The 14,955-nt window shown below is 62.9% G+C and overlaps 8 protein-coding genes across 8 annotated transcripts; 5 read left to right on the top strand and 3 right to left on the bottom strand.

Moving 5' to 3' along the window:
- Positions 1-19: 19 nt before the first annotated feature.
- On the bottom strand, positions 20-3,546 carry OSTLU_29941 (predicted protein; the record flags this gene model as incomplete). The annotated part of the gene is made up of 2 exons (XM_001416070.1): positions 20-3,112; positions 3,460-3,546. The coding sequence occupies 2 exons, from the start codon at positions 3,544-3,546 to the stop codon at positions 20-22; spliced, it is 3,180 nt and encodes a 1,059-aa protein (XP_001416107.1).
- A 560-nt stretch (positions 3,547-4,106) lies between these two features.
- OSTLU_29940 (predicted protein) lies at positions 4,107-4,760 on the top strand (the record flags this gene model as incomplete). The annotated part of the gene is made up of 1 exon (XM_001416309.1): positions 4,107-4,760. The coding sequence occupies one exon, from the start codon at positions 4,107-4,109 to the stop codon at positions 4,758-4,760; it is 654 nt and encodes a 217-aa protein (XP_001416346.1).
- Positions 4,761-5,850: 1,090 nt separating this feature from the next.
- On the top strand, positions 5,851-7,698 carry TPR5 (TPR-repeat containing protein; the record flags this gene model as incomplete). The annotated part of the gene is made up of 1 exon (XM_001416308.1): positions 5,851-7,698. The coding sequence occupies one exon, from the start codon at positions 5,851-5,853 to the stop codon at positions 7,696-7,698; it is 1,848 nt and encodes a 615-aa protein (XP_001416345.1).
- Positions 7,699-9,708: 2,010 nt separating this feature from the next.
- OSTLU_35817 (predicted protein) lies at positions 9,709-10,653 on the top strand (the record flags this gene model as incomplete). The annotated part of the gene is made up of 1 exon (XM_001416307.1): positions 9,709-10,653. A coding segment is annotated over one exon (945 nt), but the record flags the coding sequence as incomplete, so codon positions are not given.
- Positions 10,654-10,799: 146 nt separating this feature from the next.
- On the top strand, positions 10,800-11,666 carry OSTLU_14154 (MC family transporter: uncoupling protein; the record flags this gene model as incomplete). Its single annotated transcript, XM_001416306.1, has 1 exon — positions 10,800-11,666. One exon carries the CDS (start codon positions 10,800-10,802, stop codon positions 11,664-11,666), a length of 867 nt encoding a protein of 288 aa, XP_001416343.1.
- A 145-nt stretch (positions 11,667-11,811) lies between these two features.
- Positions 11,812-13,086, top strand: OSTLU_86397 (predicted protein; the record flags this gene model as incomplete). Its single annotated transcript, XM_001416305.1, has 1 exon — positions 11,812-13,086. One exon carries the CDS (start codon positions 11,812-11,814, stop codon positions 13,084-13,086), a length of 1,275 nt encoding a protein of 424 aa, XP_001416342.1.
- A 36-nt stretch (positions 13,087-13,122) lies between these two features.
- Positions 13,123-13,845, bottom strand: OSTLU_92283 (predicted protein; the record flags this gene model as incomplete). Its single annotated transcript, XM_001416069.1, has 1 exon — positions 13,123-13,845. The coding sequence occupies one exon, from the start codon at positions 13,843-13,845 to the stop codon at positions 13,123-13,125; it is 723 nt and encodes a 240-aa protein (XP_001416106.1).
- Positions 13,846-14,051: 206 nt separating this feature from the next.
- On the bottom strand, positions 14,052-14,576 carry OSTLU_14151 (predicted protein; the record flags this gene model as incomplete). The annotated part of the gene is made up of 1 exon (XM_001416068.1): positions 14,052-14,576. One exon carries the CDS (start codon positions 14,574-14,576, stop codon positions 14,052-14,054), a length of 525 nt encoding a protein of 174 aa, XP_001416105.1.
- Between the last annotated feature and the right edge of the window lie 379 nt (positions 14,577-14,955).

The following is a 14,955-nucleotide window of genomic DNA, read 5'->3' as shown; positions in this document are numbered from 1 at the left end:
TATTTAAAGAGCCGTCGATCTACTCGTCGTCATCCATGTCACCGACGTTCGCGCCGCTGACCATCCCCGGAATAGCTGAAAGCCGCGCTTGTCGCTGAGCCGCTAACCGGCTTTGCTCTTCCTCTGCAAAATCCACGCTGCTAAATTGTTTCGTCTGCACTAAGAAGTCCCTCAACGTTGACTTGAACGCCGCGAGGTCATTCTTGCATTGGAACATCGCGAGAACTAACGTTTGAACTTCAGCTGGTGGCATGTTCGGGAACGAGGTGCACAACAACTGCGCGCAGTGCTCTTGAACGAAAGCCGCGTTGGACGGATAAGCGCCCGCCCCCTTCGCCGCAACGTCCCAAAGAGGCGCACTCAATTGATCACTTTCGCTAATAGTGAAGAGATTTTGCAGAATGAGAGCGTGCAATTTGAAACCTGGCTTGTGAAAACCATCCGTCATGACGGCGAAGACCTCGCTCATCGTCATCAAGTAGAAGCTTTGGTGGAATTGATTGCAGTATTCGGAGAGTTGAAAGTACTTCATCATCTCCAAAAGTAAGTTCAAACCTTCATCCGCGACGTTGCGCTCGGTGTGACGGAATGCCCAGACAATGGAATCAATGATGAGTTTCAAATGCGCCGGGCTCAACGCAACGAGAGCTCGGAAGCAGTGATTCGTTACCGAACGAAGAAGCAGGAAGAACTTTAGTCGATGATCGGGGAAGTCCTCAAAGTTCTTCGTAATCATCGACAACGTGCACTCAAACACGGCGTCGAAGATCTTCGGAATTTCATCGGTCATCGCAGTCTCCACCTTATTGATGATTGCCGCGAAGAGCGACAACACCTCGGCGTCGCGCGCGTCCGGAATGTTCCGCGCATAGTCACCCAAGATGGGATCGTACATCTGCGGCACGAGCTGCTGCGCGACGAGATGCGGGTCGTCGCAGCGTTCGACAAATGTTTCGATGAGTCGAAGAACTTCTCGTTTGACGGAGCGCAACAACTTGACAAAGGACGACTTACTTGCGTACGGCCCGCCTTCCGCGATGCTTTGACTGACCAATTCGCTGTAAAGCTTGTAAACGTTCAAAACATCCGCGTAAATGGCTGACATTTGGTTTTGGAACGGTTGGCCAAGAGACATGCAAAAGTGCGTGTTCGACTTGAGAATGTTCAAGATGTTTTTGATGACGTCTTGATTCTTCAAGCACTCACTATTCTGGCGCGCCTGAGTCATGATTTGTTGCCACTGCTCATTGGGAGGCGCCATCAATCGCTGCACGTACTCTTCTCTCTTCGCCGGGTTCAACTCGCTGCCGATCATGTGACCGACAGATTCGTAGAACGTGTGCACTTGATGCGGCTCTAAGTCGCGAATAGTGTCAGACAGTCCTCGCAAAAGTTCGTCGACGAACGGCTCCGTCTCGCCAACTTGTAAAATGACAAATTTGCGCTTGCATTTCATGGAGATCTTCAGAAACGTATCGCACGCCATATCCTGCACACCCGGATGCGTCTCGTGCATGAACTCGAACAGCTTGTTCACCACGGTCTTCAAGAACTTCCAATGTAGACGTAAGAAGCGCGGGTACTGTCCGACAACGTACATGATGTTTGACGCGATGACGGCTTTGTGGTCCTTCATGCGCATGATTTCGCACAGGTTGAGCAAGTCTCGAATGGCGGTCACCAGAAATCGGTTCTCTTGATCCTCTTGCATGGATCCACTGATCGAACCGATGGCCCAACAGAGCGTGTTCAACGTATGCCACGTGTACTCACGACCGTTGAGCTGCGCGTGCAGTTTTTCGAGCATTTGCGTTTCGGTATCCTTGTGGTCGAGATGCGCAAGGTAAATCAGAGTCTCGCGCATAATCTTGTACTGCACCAAGACGTCGTTATCCTTCAAAGTTTCTCGCACGATGTTCCCATTTTCATCCTCTACGATCAAAACCTCCTCCGGTTTGGCCATGCGCGAAATCATCAGCAAGCGCAGTTTGCTAAACGGCGCGGCGTACAGCACTCGACGGTTTACGCCTCGCTCGTTTTGAGCGACGACATCTCCGCCGAATCGGAAGTCCCCGGCATCACCGCCTTCGGATTGGAACACATCACACACCATGAAGTGCCAGTAATCGAGGCAAACCTTGAAAACTTCAGGTTCTTCCACGTAGGAAATGTTCAAAAGATACTCGATGCCGATGAGCATCGATTGCTGCAACTCGGCGGTCGATTCCAAGAGCACGATGTGAGCTTTGAAAAATTGAGTGAGGAAGATGCCCAAGTTTTGCACAAACGCCTGCTCGTCATCCGTACCGTTGGCGTACGCCTGGGCGATGTTCACGCCGCGAGGCAAGATGCCCAGCAGGTGTTCCACGGCGACGGTGTAGAGCTTGATGAAGTGCGCGTCGTATTTCGCCTCGACGTTCAAACCACCAATCTCCGACAGACAGAGGAATGCGATGTTGCGATACGCCGGATTGGGCGCGAGCGCGAGCAAGGTGTCCAACAACGACGACTCGAAGATGTAACCGAGAGGTATCCACGACAAGAACGCGTTGAGCGTCGTGAGCGTCGTCTTTATCAACTCTGGTTTTTGCGAATGCGTCAGGACAAACTCGCACAGCTCGTGAATCATCTTGAACTCGCTGTTCAAAGAAGTCTTCAGCGCTCTAATTTTGTCTTGCGTCATCTCCCCTCGACTGAAATCGAAAACTTCCTCCGACAGCAATTTCAAGATGCTCATGCAGTTTTCGCACAGCGACTCGCTCGTCCTCGCCGCGCCCACCAAATCCGGAATGAAACTCTGCCAGCGATGCGGCCAATCGTGTTTCAAAATCTGCACCAGCACGTTATTGATCTTGTTGATGTACGCCCGATCCCGCCTAAACGTCGTCTCATCGGCGCTCAACTTGATGATCAAATTGCTCACGAAATTTTTGATCCCCTCGCGTTGGTCGTTCGGCAACAACCCCCATCGGTACTTGATCACCCCATCCAGCACTTGCAGCGCGAAAAACTTCGTATTCGCATTCTTAGACGTCTCCAAGATCCCATCCACGCGCGTCCACGTCTGTTCGTGCTCTTGCAAACTCTGCAAAATCTTCTCCGCCTCCGCGCGCTGTCGCCGTCGAGTCGAACCGTCTTCGTCAGTCCTCAAATTCTCGTCGCCCGTCCCGATCCGCGCGTTTTCGCGTCCGCGCGTCCTCCCCTCGCGTCGCGCGTCGCGCGTCGCGCCGTCCACGCCTTCGCTCCGCGCCTTCGCTCCGCGCCTTCGCTCGCGCGTCGATCATCTCATCGATCCCCCCCCCCCCCTTTCGTCCCTCCGCGCGCCCTCGCGCGTTCGCGCCCCGTCCATCGACGTCCCATCGTTCGTCCTCGCCTTCGATCCCGTCTCGGCGCGTCCCGCGCCCGCTTCCGCGCCCTTTCCGTCCCGATTCGTTCGTTCGCGCGTTCGATTCGTCGCACCTTGCCAGAGTCACCGCCGTAGAATTGCTCCACCACCTCGTCCAGCGCCGCGACGTCGCCGTCGAGCACCGCGCGCGCGACGTCCATCGCGTCGTCGCGCCGTCGCGTCGTCGCGATCGCGAGCGCGCGCGCGTGTGCCGGCGGTCGTCGCGACGTCCCGCAACGACTCGATCGAGCGCCGCACTTCGCGTCGTCGCGCCGCGACGGCGCGCGCGATGCTCGAGCGCGCGCTCGAACGCGCGCCGCTCGACGTGCGCGTCGCCGCGGCGGCGGCCCGCGCGACGGGCGACGCGCGACGCGACGACGCGAGCGACGAGGCGCGCGTGCCGGAATTCGCGTTCGACGAGGCGCGACGGCGCGACGACGCGAGCTCGTCGAGCGCGTGGACGACGAGCGAGAGCGACGAAGACGATGGGTCGACGTCGTGCGAGAGCGTGAGCGCGAGGGACGTGCCGAAGTGGTTGGCGCGCGCGCGCGACGGGGGGGACGACGACGACGACGACGAGGACGGCGAAGACGGCGACGCGCCGCCGAGGACGCGGAACGAGATCGCGAACGACGACGGGGCGGTGACGCCGGTGGCGGCGATCGGGAGCGACGAGACGATCGAGGCGGTGGGACGGGTGGTGTCGGTGGTGGGACGGACGATGGTGGTGCAGAGCGGGAGGGGCGACGCGACGCGCGAGCGAGAGACGGATCTGGACGGCGTCGACGAGACGCTGGACGAGGAGAGCGTGCTGTGCACGCGCGATCGGCGAGGGTTGGGAGCGATCGAGGAGGTGTTTGGACCGGTGAGCGCGCCGCTGTACGCGCTGCGGTTGCCGGAGGAGGTGACGGCGGAGACGGGGGACGAGGTGTTCGTCGTCGTCGGGCGGTCGAGGAGGATTCCGAACGTCGCGAGGTTGTATAAGAAGGGGTACGACGCGAGCGGTAAGGATGACGAGGAAGTGGTCGAGGAGGAAGAGTTCAGCGACGACGAAGAGGAAGCCGCGGCGAAAGCGGCGCGGAAAAAGGCGAACGGAAAGAAGCGATCGTCCGGCGCGCGCGGCGGCGGCGCCAAGCCGTCGCCGATGGGCGGCGGCGGTATGTTCGGCATGCGCGGGCTTCCGCGACCGCCACCGCCGCCGCCGAGCGCGGCAATGGGACAGATGGGCGTCGGCGGCGCGCCGCCGCCACCGTCCGCCGCTGGGCAGCCGATGATGTACGTGCCGGTGCGATACGACGCGCGAGGGCGACCGACCATCGTGATGCCGCCGGCGCGCGGACCGCCGCCGCCGCCGCCGCCGCCACCGTCCGCGTGAGCGAACGCGTTCGTCGATTTAATATTACAATACCGTTCAGTTTAGCGCGCCATCACACGTACAGGGACTCGCGCTCGTTCGCCGCCGCTGCCGGCGTCAATCTCGCCGCCGCGTCCTCGTCGTACGCGCGCGCCGTCGCGAACGCGCTCGCCTCCACCGCCCGCCCCAACCGATGCCTCACCGCCATCGCCGCTCGCCCGCCGTCCGCGTCGAACTTCCCCGCCTCGTGTGCCGGCGCGTACAGCACCCTCGTCTTCGTCCCGCGCGCCTCCAACGCCCGCAGCGTCGTCGCCAGCGCGCCGCCGTCTCGCGCGTCGAGCCCTCGCGCGCCGAGCGCCCTCGCCACGATCCCCTCCGCTCGCGACGCCCGCGCGCCGTTTCGCGCGTCTTCGAACGCGAGAAACGCCTCCGCGTCGTCCACCTCGCGCGCGTCCCGCTCGAGCGCGTCGTCGCGCACCGCCACGACGAAGCACGCCTCGTCCAGCGCGTCGTCGCCCGCGAGCGCGTCCAGCGCGTCGATCGCCTCCAGCGCGACGCGCGCCGCGTCCGCGCGGTCGACGCGCGCGTTCAGCGCGACGAAGGCGTCGTCGCCGTCGCGCGCCGCGCCGAGCGTCGGCGTCGCCGTCGCCGTCGCGCGCGCGTCGTCGTCGTCGAAATCATCGTCGACGACGGCGCGCGACGATCGCGCGCCGTCGTCGTCGCGCGCGACGTCGCGCCACGCGCGATCGCGCGCGAATCCGCCGAGGACGATCGCGACGCCCGCGCGCGCGCAGTCCGCGCCGCCGACGAGCGCGCGCATCGAGCGCGCGAACGACGCGGCGTCGCGGTTTGACCGCGCGCCGAGTCGAATCGTCGAAAAAACGCTTTTTCGAAAACGCACGCGGCGCGCGGAAACCGCGCGACCGACGCGCGAGACGACGACGCGTCGCGCGCGCGCGCGATCGAACGCATGTATGGATTCGAGCGCGCGACGTCGTACGCGACGGCGCGACGGCGCGCGGCGGAGACGGCGCGAAGACGCGACGCGAGGGTCGTGCTCGAGGATGCGAAAAAGATTCGAGCGGCGATCGAGGGCGCGCGCGCGGACGCGATGGATCGCGCGCGCGACGGCGACGAGGACGAGCGCGACGACGATGACGTGAACGACGCGCGTCGCGCGCTGGACGACGTGGAGGCGGCGCTTCGCGAGGACGCCGAGGCGAGCGCGCGGGAGGGGCTGGACGAGGCGAAGCGAGACGCCGAGGTGCGCGCGATGACGGCGGCGGCCGAGGCGCGCGATCGCGATCCGAGGGTCGTGGAGCTGATGGAGGACGCGAGGAACGCGATGGTGGCGCCCGAGGGCGCGCCGCGCGCGCGGGCGGCCGCGGTCGCGTTCGCGGAAAAGGTGGAGCGCGCGTTGGCGATTGAACCAGAGTACTACGAGGCGTCGCTGCAGCTGGGCGCGGTGTATCGCGCGCAGGGGTACGTCGCGCGCGGTCTCTCATGCGTGCGATCGACGTACGAGCACACGCCCAGTTGCGTCGCCGCGTACGTATTCGCGGGACGAATGTGCGAAGATCTGGGGTTGTACAATCACGCCGAGGAGGAGTACGCCAAGTGCGTCAACGTCGCGTTTGACTATCCAGACGCGTGGATCGCGCTGGCGCGACTGATGTGCGTGCAGTTCGGCGCGATCGCGAGTGCGGTGAAACTCATGCGGTTGGCTAAATCAGGAGGTCCCGAGGGTAAGTTCGTGAGACCGGGTAAGCATCCGCTGTTGTTGTTCACGCTCGCGCACGCGCTGCATCTCAACGGCTACGCCGCCGAGCCGACGAGTTTGTACACGCAAGCGCTCCACGCGGGCGCGGGAATCATGGCGGTATATCCGCTCGCACGCTTAGCGTGCGATGGTGGAGACGATGAGAGTGTGGAGGCGTACCGCGAAATGTGGCGGAATGCGCGCGAGTCGGTCGCAGAAGCCGAGCGCGGCGAAGATTCCCTCTTCGCTTCGCTCGACATGTTCAACAGTGTGAGCCACGGCGCTCATTGGCACGAACTCCTGACATCGAAAACGCGAGCGCACGAGGCTATCGCGCAGTACGACGGCACTGGCGCGGTCTCATCGCCCACGTTGGTCACGAGTGAGAACATCGATGAAAACTTGAGCTCTGGCGACGCGAATCGTCTCTACGTTCTCAAAGGCGAGCACGTGAAATTTCCAGGCCTTTTCAAACAGCGCAAGAATCGCATCGGGACGCTGGCGTATTTTCGCGAGGAAATCATCGACTCGTCGTCGCGACGATCGCGAGGTGGGCTCATCGCACAGCGACGCGTCGAGGACTGCGTGACGGACGAGCTCGGTCGAAAGTGCTCGGTACGCGTCCGCGCGGCGTTCGTTCCCGATCGCGAACCGAGCTTCGACGTCGCGTACATCGCGCAATACGTGTCAGTGCACTCCACGGTGCGCGAGTACGGCGATGGCGTGATTTTGGGTGACGAATACGACGACGAGCTGTTCTTGCGCGAGTTCACAAATCGAGGCTTGAGCGGCGACGAAGCCTCCGCCGTGGTGCGAGAAGTCGACATCGATGACTTGTGCGCGCGCTTGCTTGGATTGGACGACATTTCAAAGACTATGATCGCGCAGTGTCAAACCGTCGTGCGCGCTTTCCGCGCGCGCGTCAGGGAAGAACGGAACGTCATACAAGACTCGCATTACGCCGGATACGCCGCCGTCGGCGCTCCGGTATTCTTCGAGCTCGAATTCGTCATAGAAAACGGAGAAAAGCCCCTTCCTTGGCTCATCGGCGTCCACGGCGAGCCGCGCTTCGCGCTCGAGCGCGAGCGCGCGTTCGTGCACGACGTCTGGTCCCGAACTTTCGACGGGCTAGACGGCTCTGGAAGTCAGTGTCGCGGCGGCGCGGTTCGCGACGTCGTCCGCTTCGCGGAATCTATTTGAGTACGCTTGTAACTATTTCTCAGCGACGTTCGAGGACCCGACCGCGCGGCGAGCGCGTCACGACACTCACGTCCCCCGCAGTTTATCCAACCGCGGCGCCGGAAACGATTTCTTCGCCGGCGCGACCTCGCCGACGACTTTCGTCGCCGCGCCTCTCGGCGCCGGAACGTTCGCGTTCGCCTTCGTCAAAACTCGCGGTTTCGGCACCGCGCGCGCCGCGCCCGTCCCCTTCGCGCGCGCATCGCCGCAATCATCCTTCGCCCGCGCCGGCGCCGCGCGCGCGAGTCGCAAACTCCTCCGTCGCTTCCCCGCGCGTTCCGCGCCGTCGCGCGCGTCCGCGCCGTCCCTCGTCCCGAACGCCGCGTCCGACCCGCGCTTCCTCGCGCCCACCACCGCGCTCGGCGACACCAAGAAAAAGCTCGTCGACGCGTCCTCGTCGTTCGCGCTGCGCGCGTCCGTCGTCTCGCGTCAGTCGTCGCGTCGAAACTCAAAAACTCAAACAACTCAAACAACTCGCGCGCATCCGTCGCGCGTCCGTCGCGCGTCGCCGCGTCCTCGACCCGCGGTCGTCCATCGCGCGGTCGTCCTCGACGCGCCTCGCGCCGTCGTCGTCCGTCGCGCGCGCCGTCGTCGCGCACCTCTGCTCTCGAGCCATCGCGCGCGCGTCGACGTGTGCGGCGGCACCGCGCGACGCGCGACGGCGCGCGCGATGGACGCCGCGGCGCTTCGGACGGTGCGCGCGCGACGCGACGCGACGCGAGCCCGCGCGACGCGACGCGAGCCCGCGCGACGGCGCGCGCGCGCGACGACGACGACGAAACCGCGACTTTGACCGACGACGACGACGACGACGACGACGACGCGCGCGCGCGACGGACGCCGACGACGAAACCGCGAGACTGACGACGACGACGACGACGACGACGACAGGCGGACGCGGACGGCGACGGCGTCGTGAACGCGGAGGAGACGGCGAACGCGGAGGCGCGCGCGAGGGAGGACGAGGCGCGACGCGGCGCGGCGCTCGCGAGCGCGCTCGAACCCGCGGCGAGAGAGCGACTGAGCCGAATAGCGATCGTGAAGCCGGAAAAAGCGCGAGCGCTCGAGGAGAGCATACTTCGCGCCGCGCGGGCGGGACGCGTGCGCAGGGTGAGCGAACAGGCGTTGATTGGAATGTTGGAAAACGCGGCTGGCGGCGCGAGCGGCGCGGCGAGCGGACGCGTGGGTAAAATTAACTTTGATCGTCGTCGAAACGCCTTCGACGAGGACGATGAGCTGTAGCCTCGACGAACGCCGATTGATTTGAATTGTGATGCGAGACGATGGTCGTTTCATTCGTTTTATGAAGATTGGCGAGCGCGCGCGGCGGGTCGGCTTCGAACGCACTGCGCGCCTCGCGCGATGTCCCGCGCCGACCCGATCGACGTGCCCGCGCTCGAGCGCGCGCTCGAGCGTCTAAAAACTATCCACGCCGACGACGCGCGCGCCGAGGACCGCGCGCGCGCGCTCGAGCGCGAGAACGTCGAGCTCAAACGTTTGGTCGAATCGCTGCGTAATCGTCCCGATGTCGACGCCTCGGCGCCGTCGTCGCGCGCGCGCGGCGTGCGCTTCGAAGACGAGGGCGTCGAGCCAATCAGCGTGCACCGGAGCGAGAGCACGGAGTCGCTCACGACGAGCGCCAGGGAAAAGCGGTTGGCTGGCTTCCGCACGAAGAGTCACAAATTCGTCGTTCGCGAGTGCGACGAGCAAGGCGAAGGATTCACGAGCAGCGCGGGCGGCGGCGAGGCCGACGACGATAGCGATGGATTGGACGATGGCGTAGAGCCGCCGTGTGGGCGAGGGCGGGCGAGCGCGCAGTCGTTGATCGAATCGCCGCCGTCGGCGTCGGCGGAGGCGCGAGGGACGCTCAAGGCGGCGTTCGAGTTGGTGCTGGCGAACGACGAGGGAGTGGAAGTCCTGGAACCGCTCGATAGAAAGATCCGCACGAAGCAGAAAGGTTTGCCGCACAGTAAGTTTTCCTGGCTCGAGGCGCCGAGGAATGCGCTTGTGGTGAAGAAGATTCACGACGCCGCGGCGGCGGAGATGATGATTCGCGCGACGCGCGTGCTGAAGAGTAAGGGCGTTACCGCTTGGCTCGAACGCGCGGTGTGGGATGAGTTCGCCGAGTTACAGGGTGATTGTCAGACTTGGGATGCAGGCGATGCAAGCTTTCATCTGGATGAGATTATCGATTTCATCGTCGTCTTGGGCGGGGACGGCACGATTTTGTGGGCATCAAAGTATTTCCCGAAGGCGATGCCCCCCGTGGTGCCTTTCGCCATGGGTTCGCTCGGATTTCTCACGTCGCACAGGGTGGATGACATGGAGAAGAAACTCGCTGTCGTGATGCAGGGAGATTTTACGATCTCGATGCGAAGCCGACTCGTGGCTAAAGTCGTCTCAGCCGAAGGCGTGTCGTCGCAGTGGCGATACGTCCTAAACGAAGTTCTCATCGATCGCGGTCCGAAGCCGGTCATGGTCGAGCTCGATATCGCAGTCGACGGTTATCACGTCACCAAAGTCGCCGCTGATGGCGTCATTTTAAGCTCCCCCACCGGGAGCACGGCGTACTCGCTCGCCGCCGGCGGCTCCATGGTGCATCCCGGCGTACCGGCGCTGTGCGTCACCCCGATTTGTCCGCACTCCCTCTCTTTCCGCCCCATCGTTCTGCCTGACTCCGTCGTGGTCACCATCACGTGCCCGCGCGACGCTCGCAACACCGCCTGGGCCGCGTTCGACGGCAAATTCCAAACCGAGCTCGCCCGCGGCGACGCCGTCGTCGTGCGCGTCGCCGGTTTTCCCGTCCCGAGCGTGTGCAACGCCAGCGAAAACAACGATTGGTTCGCCGCCGTTAAGCAGGGATTACTCTGGAACGCCCGCGGTGCCGATCAAAAGCCCATAGAACGAAAGACTTAGCCCGCGGCGACGTTTGCCTTGTAACTCGCGCCTCGCGCCTCAGCCGTCCCAGACTTCGACGCGCGATGAGCACAAACGCCGCGGGACTGTCTCAGCCCTCCGGCCCCGCCGCGTGGAAAGGCTTCGCGAGCGGCTCTTTGGGCGCCATGGCGTCGGGCGCGGTGACGCACCCGATAGACCTCGTCAAAGTTCGCATGCAGCTCAGAGGCGAGGTGGATAAAGCGGCGGCCGCCGCATCTTCGCGCGCCTCGACGCGCGCGCCGGGGATGGTGTCCACGTTCGCGCACGTCCTGCGAGTGGAAGGTGCGCTCGGACTTTACAAAGGGCTCACGGCGTCGCTGATGCGACAGGCGTCGTTCATAGGGACCAAGTTCGGGGCGTACGACGCGCTCAAGGCGGCGCTGCGAAGCGAAGGCGACGAAAAGTTGCCGTTTTGGAAGATGACGATGTGTGGGATCGGCGCGGGCGCGATCGGCGCGGCGGTTGGAAATCCAGCGGACTTAGCCATGGTGCGGATGCAGGCCGATGGACGGTTGCCGGTGGAGTTGCGAAGGAATTATCGCAACGGCGCCGACGCGTTGATGCGAGTGGCGAGAGAGGAAGGCGTCGGAGCGCTCTGGCGAGGGTGCGCGCCGACGGTGAATCGAGCGATGATCGTCACGGCGAGTCAGATGGCGGTGTACGATCAAGCCAAGCATTACATCGTCGAGCACACGTCGTTAAACGATGGATTGTTGGCGCAAACCGGGGCGTCGTTTGGCGCCGGCGTCGTCGCCGCGCTGACGTCGAACCCGATCGATCTCGCCAAGTCGCGCTTGATGAGCATGAAAGCCGACGAACACGGTAAAATGCCGTATTCTGGGACGTTAGATTGCATCGCGAAGACGGTCAGACGCGAGGGCGTGTTCGCCGTGTACAAGGGGCTCGTCCCGACCACCGCTCGGCAGGTACCGCTCAACATGGTGCGGTTCGTGAGCGTGGAGTGGATGAAGCGCTTGCTTGAGCCACTGTGAGTCGCACCCACGGTAACACTTCGTTCGCGTCCGTTGTCGCGCGTTGCTCGACGCGTAATAGCTTATTTAATTTCTAGCACGAGTTGGTTGGTACGCCGCGTCCCGCCGCCACAGTTCGCCTCCCTAGAGCGATCGCTCGAGCGACATGACCTCCGCATCCGCGGAGGCGGTGTTGAACCTCGAAAACATCGCGCGCGACATCTACGAGCGCCCCGATCGCGCGTCCGCGCTCGCCAGGGACGCACACGTGGAGTATTTGCTCGGTGGCCTGAGAACGCTCCCGACCGCTTTCACCTCGCTCGACGCCTCGCGGGCGTGGGTCGTGTACTGGTGCGTGCACGGACTCGCACTCCTCGGTGTGGACCTACGCGAGCGCGATGAAGCGCTGGCGTCGGACGTCGTGCGGTTTTTGAGGCGCTGCCGAAGTCGACGCGGCGAGCGCGCGTGCTTTGGCTTCGGCGGTGGTCCGGGACAGATGCCGCACATCGCGACGACGTACGCGGCGACGTGCGCGTTGGTGACGATCGGCACCGATGAGGCGCGCGAGGCGATCGTAGGGGCGGATTTGAGGGCTTTTTTGTTGTCTCTGAAGGATTCGCGCACGGGTGGCTTTCGCGTGCACGAAGGCGGCGAGAGCGATACGCGAGGATGCTACGCCGCGTTGGCGACCGCGCACTTGTGCGGAGTCCTCGATGAAGAGTTGACGCGTGGTGTGAGCTCATTCGTGGCGAGCTGTCAGAGTTACGAGGGTGGTATCGGTGGCGAGCCGCGTGGGGAGGCGCACGGCGGTTACACGTTTTGCGGGCTCGCGGCGTGCGCGTTGGCGGGCGACATTGGGGCGTTAGATCTAGCGAGTCTCGAGCGCTGGTTGGCGAACAGGCAAGGAGAGATCGAGGGCGGGTTTAATGGTCGAACGAACAAACTCGTTGATGGGTGCTATTCGTTCTGGCAAGGTGGTTGCTTTCCGCTGTTGGCCCTCGCGAACTCGCACCTTCTCGAACAGTTTATTCACCAAAGCCGACACGTGGTGACACCAGAAGGCTCTCAAATCGATCCAAGAGATTTCGCATTCAATGCTCGTCCCATGGGTGCGTGTGCGGCGACTTTGTTTACGCCCGCAGAGTTTCCGTCGTCGATCCCTGCGCCGGCTCCGTTTGCGAACGGCGCCCTGCAAGGGTGGATTCTGGATTGTTGCCAATCCGAACAGGGTGCGGGCGGGTTGCGCGACAAGCCTGGAACGGGTCGAGATCACTATCACACGTGTTATTGTCTCAGCGGCTTGAGTCTGGCGCAGCATTTCGGACGTTGTGGCGTTGTTGAGGTAGTCGGACCGACGGAGTCGAACGCGCTCGTAAAGCTCGAACCTCTCGTAAATGTCGTCGAGCACAAGTACACGGCTTGGATGAGTAGAAAGCACTAGAAACTAGAATTAATTAATTCGCTATAGGTATAGAAGTTAGCGGCTTCGGCGGCCGGGCCGCGCGACGAGAAGCCTTACCACGACGATAGCAGCAGATGCGGTGGCGGTGCGCGCAATCGACGTCAGCGGCGACGAAGCGTGCGCGTCGATCGCGTCACGTTGCGATTGAGCTTTCTCGAGCTCGTCGCGAGCCAACAGATCGTCGTAAGCGTTTTCTTTCAACGCGTTCAACACGTACGCATCTCTCTGCGCCACTTTGAGTTCGCTTTGTTCTAAAATCCATCGCTCAAACAAGTTACGAAACAACCGCACCTTGCATCGAATACGCACCACTGAAATAACCACGCAGCCCGCACGCTCGACCGTCGTGGACCGCTTACCCCGTTTCGTCTTTGAGTTCGCACTCGGTTCGCGATCGACGTATCGCTCCTCCACGGTGAACTCCATCACGTTCGCGCCCAACGTCGGGACGACGCGCGTCGTTCTCGACAGTGTCTCCGGGTCGAATTCCGAATACTCCGTGTACGCCTGCGACTTGCGCGCGAATCGAGCCATCCATTTTGGCAATCGCAGCGTCGGTTCGCTGTACGCCTTACGATGTAATCGCCGCGGTCGCGGGTATTCGTCGACGTTGTCCCAGACCCGCATGCCCAATCCATTGACGTGCACGTCGCGCTGAAACGCGCTCGAGAGCATTAAATCGTAGTATTGACGCGCGGACACGGGGTAGAGGGTGTCATATCGCGCCTCGCGAGGCATCGGGCGACACGCGCGCGAGCGCTCCTCGAGGCTCCGCGGTGTGCTGCTTCCACAAAAAGCGCTATCCAGAAATAGCTCGGCGACGCCGCGATCATCGACCGCGACCGATCAATCCACAACTCGCGATTGATTAAAAGAGCACTAAGGGCTATACGAATACGCGTCGTCGTGCGCTGGTGAATCGCCGACGGCGTCGCTTCGAGTCTTTATTTCAGCGAAGCGCGTCGCGCGAGCGGCACGTCCGAGTCCGAGTCCTCGTCGTCCAACGCCACCGTCGGTTTCACCTGTTCTTCACTCACCGCTTCCGTCTTCACCTCCGATTTCGGTTCCTTCTTCACCGTGGTCGTCTTTTTCACCGCAAGCTTCGGCACCGCTCTCCCCTTACTCTTCAAAAACCGCTTGTACGCGTCCGCCTGCGCCTCGGCGTCCTCGAGCAACCCGTGCTCCATCAACCACACCTCCGCCATCACGCTCTTCGGATTCTGTCGCCTCAACGACGCGTAAAACTTCCTCAACGGATCCGTCTCGTCCGGCGCGTCCCGCTTCTGTCCGTGCAATTCGTAATCGTTCTTCGGCGCCTCCGCCTTCGCCGTCGCCTTCTTCTTCGTCGCCGCCTTCTTCTTCTTCGTCGCCGCTTTCTTCTTCTTCGCCGCCGGCTTCTTCACCCCCGCCGGTTTCTTCGTCCCCTTCCCCGCCGGTTTCTTCCCCGTCGCCGTCGTCTTCGGCGGCATGCCGTCGTCCGTCGTCCGTCGTCCGTCGCGCGCGCGATCGATTCAAACTGAATTCCGCGCCCGTGAATTCGCCGTCTCGCGCGCGTTCGCGCCTTCGCGCGCCCTCGTCGCCGCGTCGTCCGTCGCCGGTGCGCGCGCGCGCTCGATCGCGCGCGCGCGTCGCGTCGACGCGTGCCGCGCGCGCGCCGCGCGCCGCGCGCGGGGCGACGCGACGCCGCGCGACGCGCATCGCACTGGGCAAACAGTCCGCGGGGTGACCGAATGTCCGAACACCTGTTTACACCGCGCGACCGCGGTCGATCACGTAATCCGCGCGCACGCGATCCCATGAAAAATCAAATCCAGAGATTCTCTGGCAGAGAATCGACCGTTCGTCGGC

Source organism: Ostreococcus lucimarinus, chromosome 2, assembly GCF_000092065.1.
Source record: "Ostreococcus lucimarinus CCE9901 chromosome 2, complete sequence".
NCBI classification, from domain to species: Eukaryota; Viridiplantae; Chlorophyta; class Mamiellophyceae; order Mamiellales; family Bathycoccaceae; genus Ostreococcus; species Ostreococcus sp. 'lucimarinus'.
This window is presented reverse-complemented; position numbering and strand designations above follow the sequence as displayed.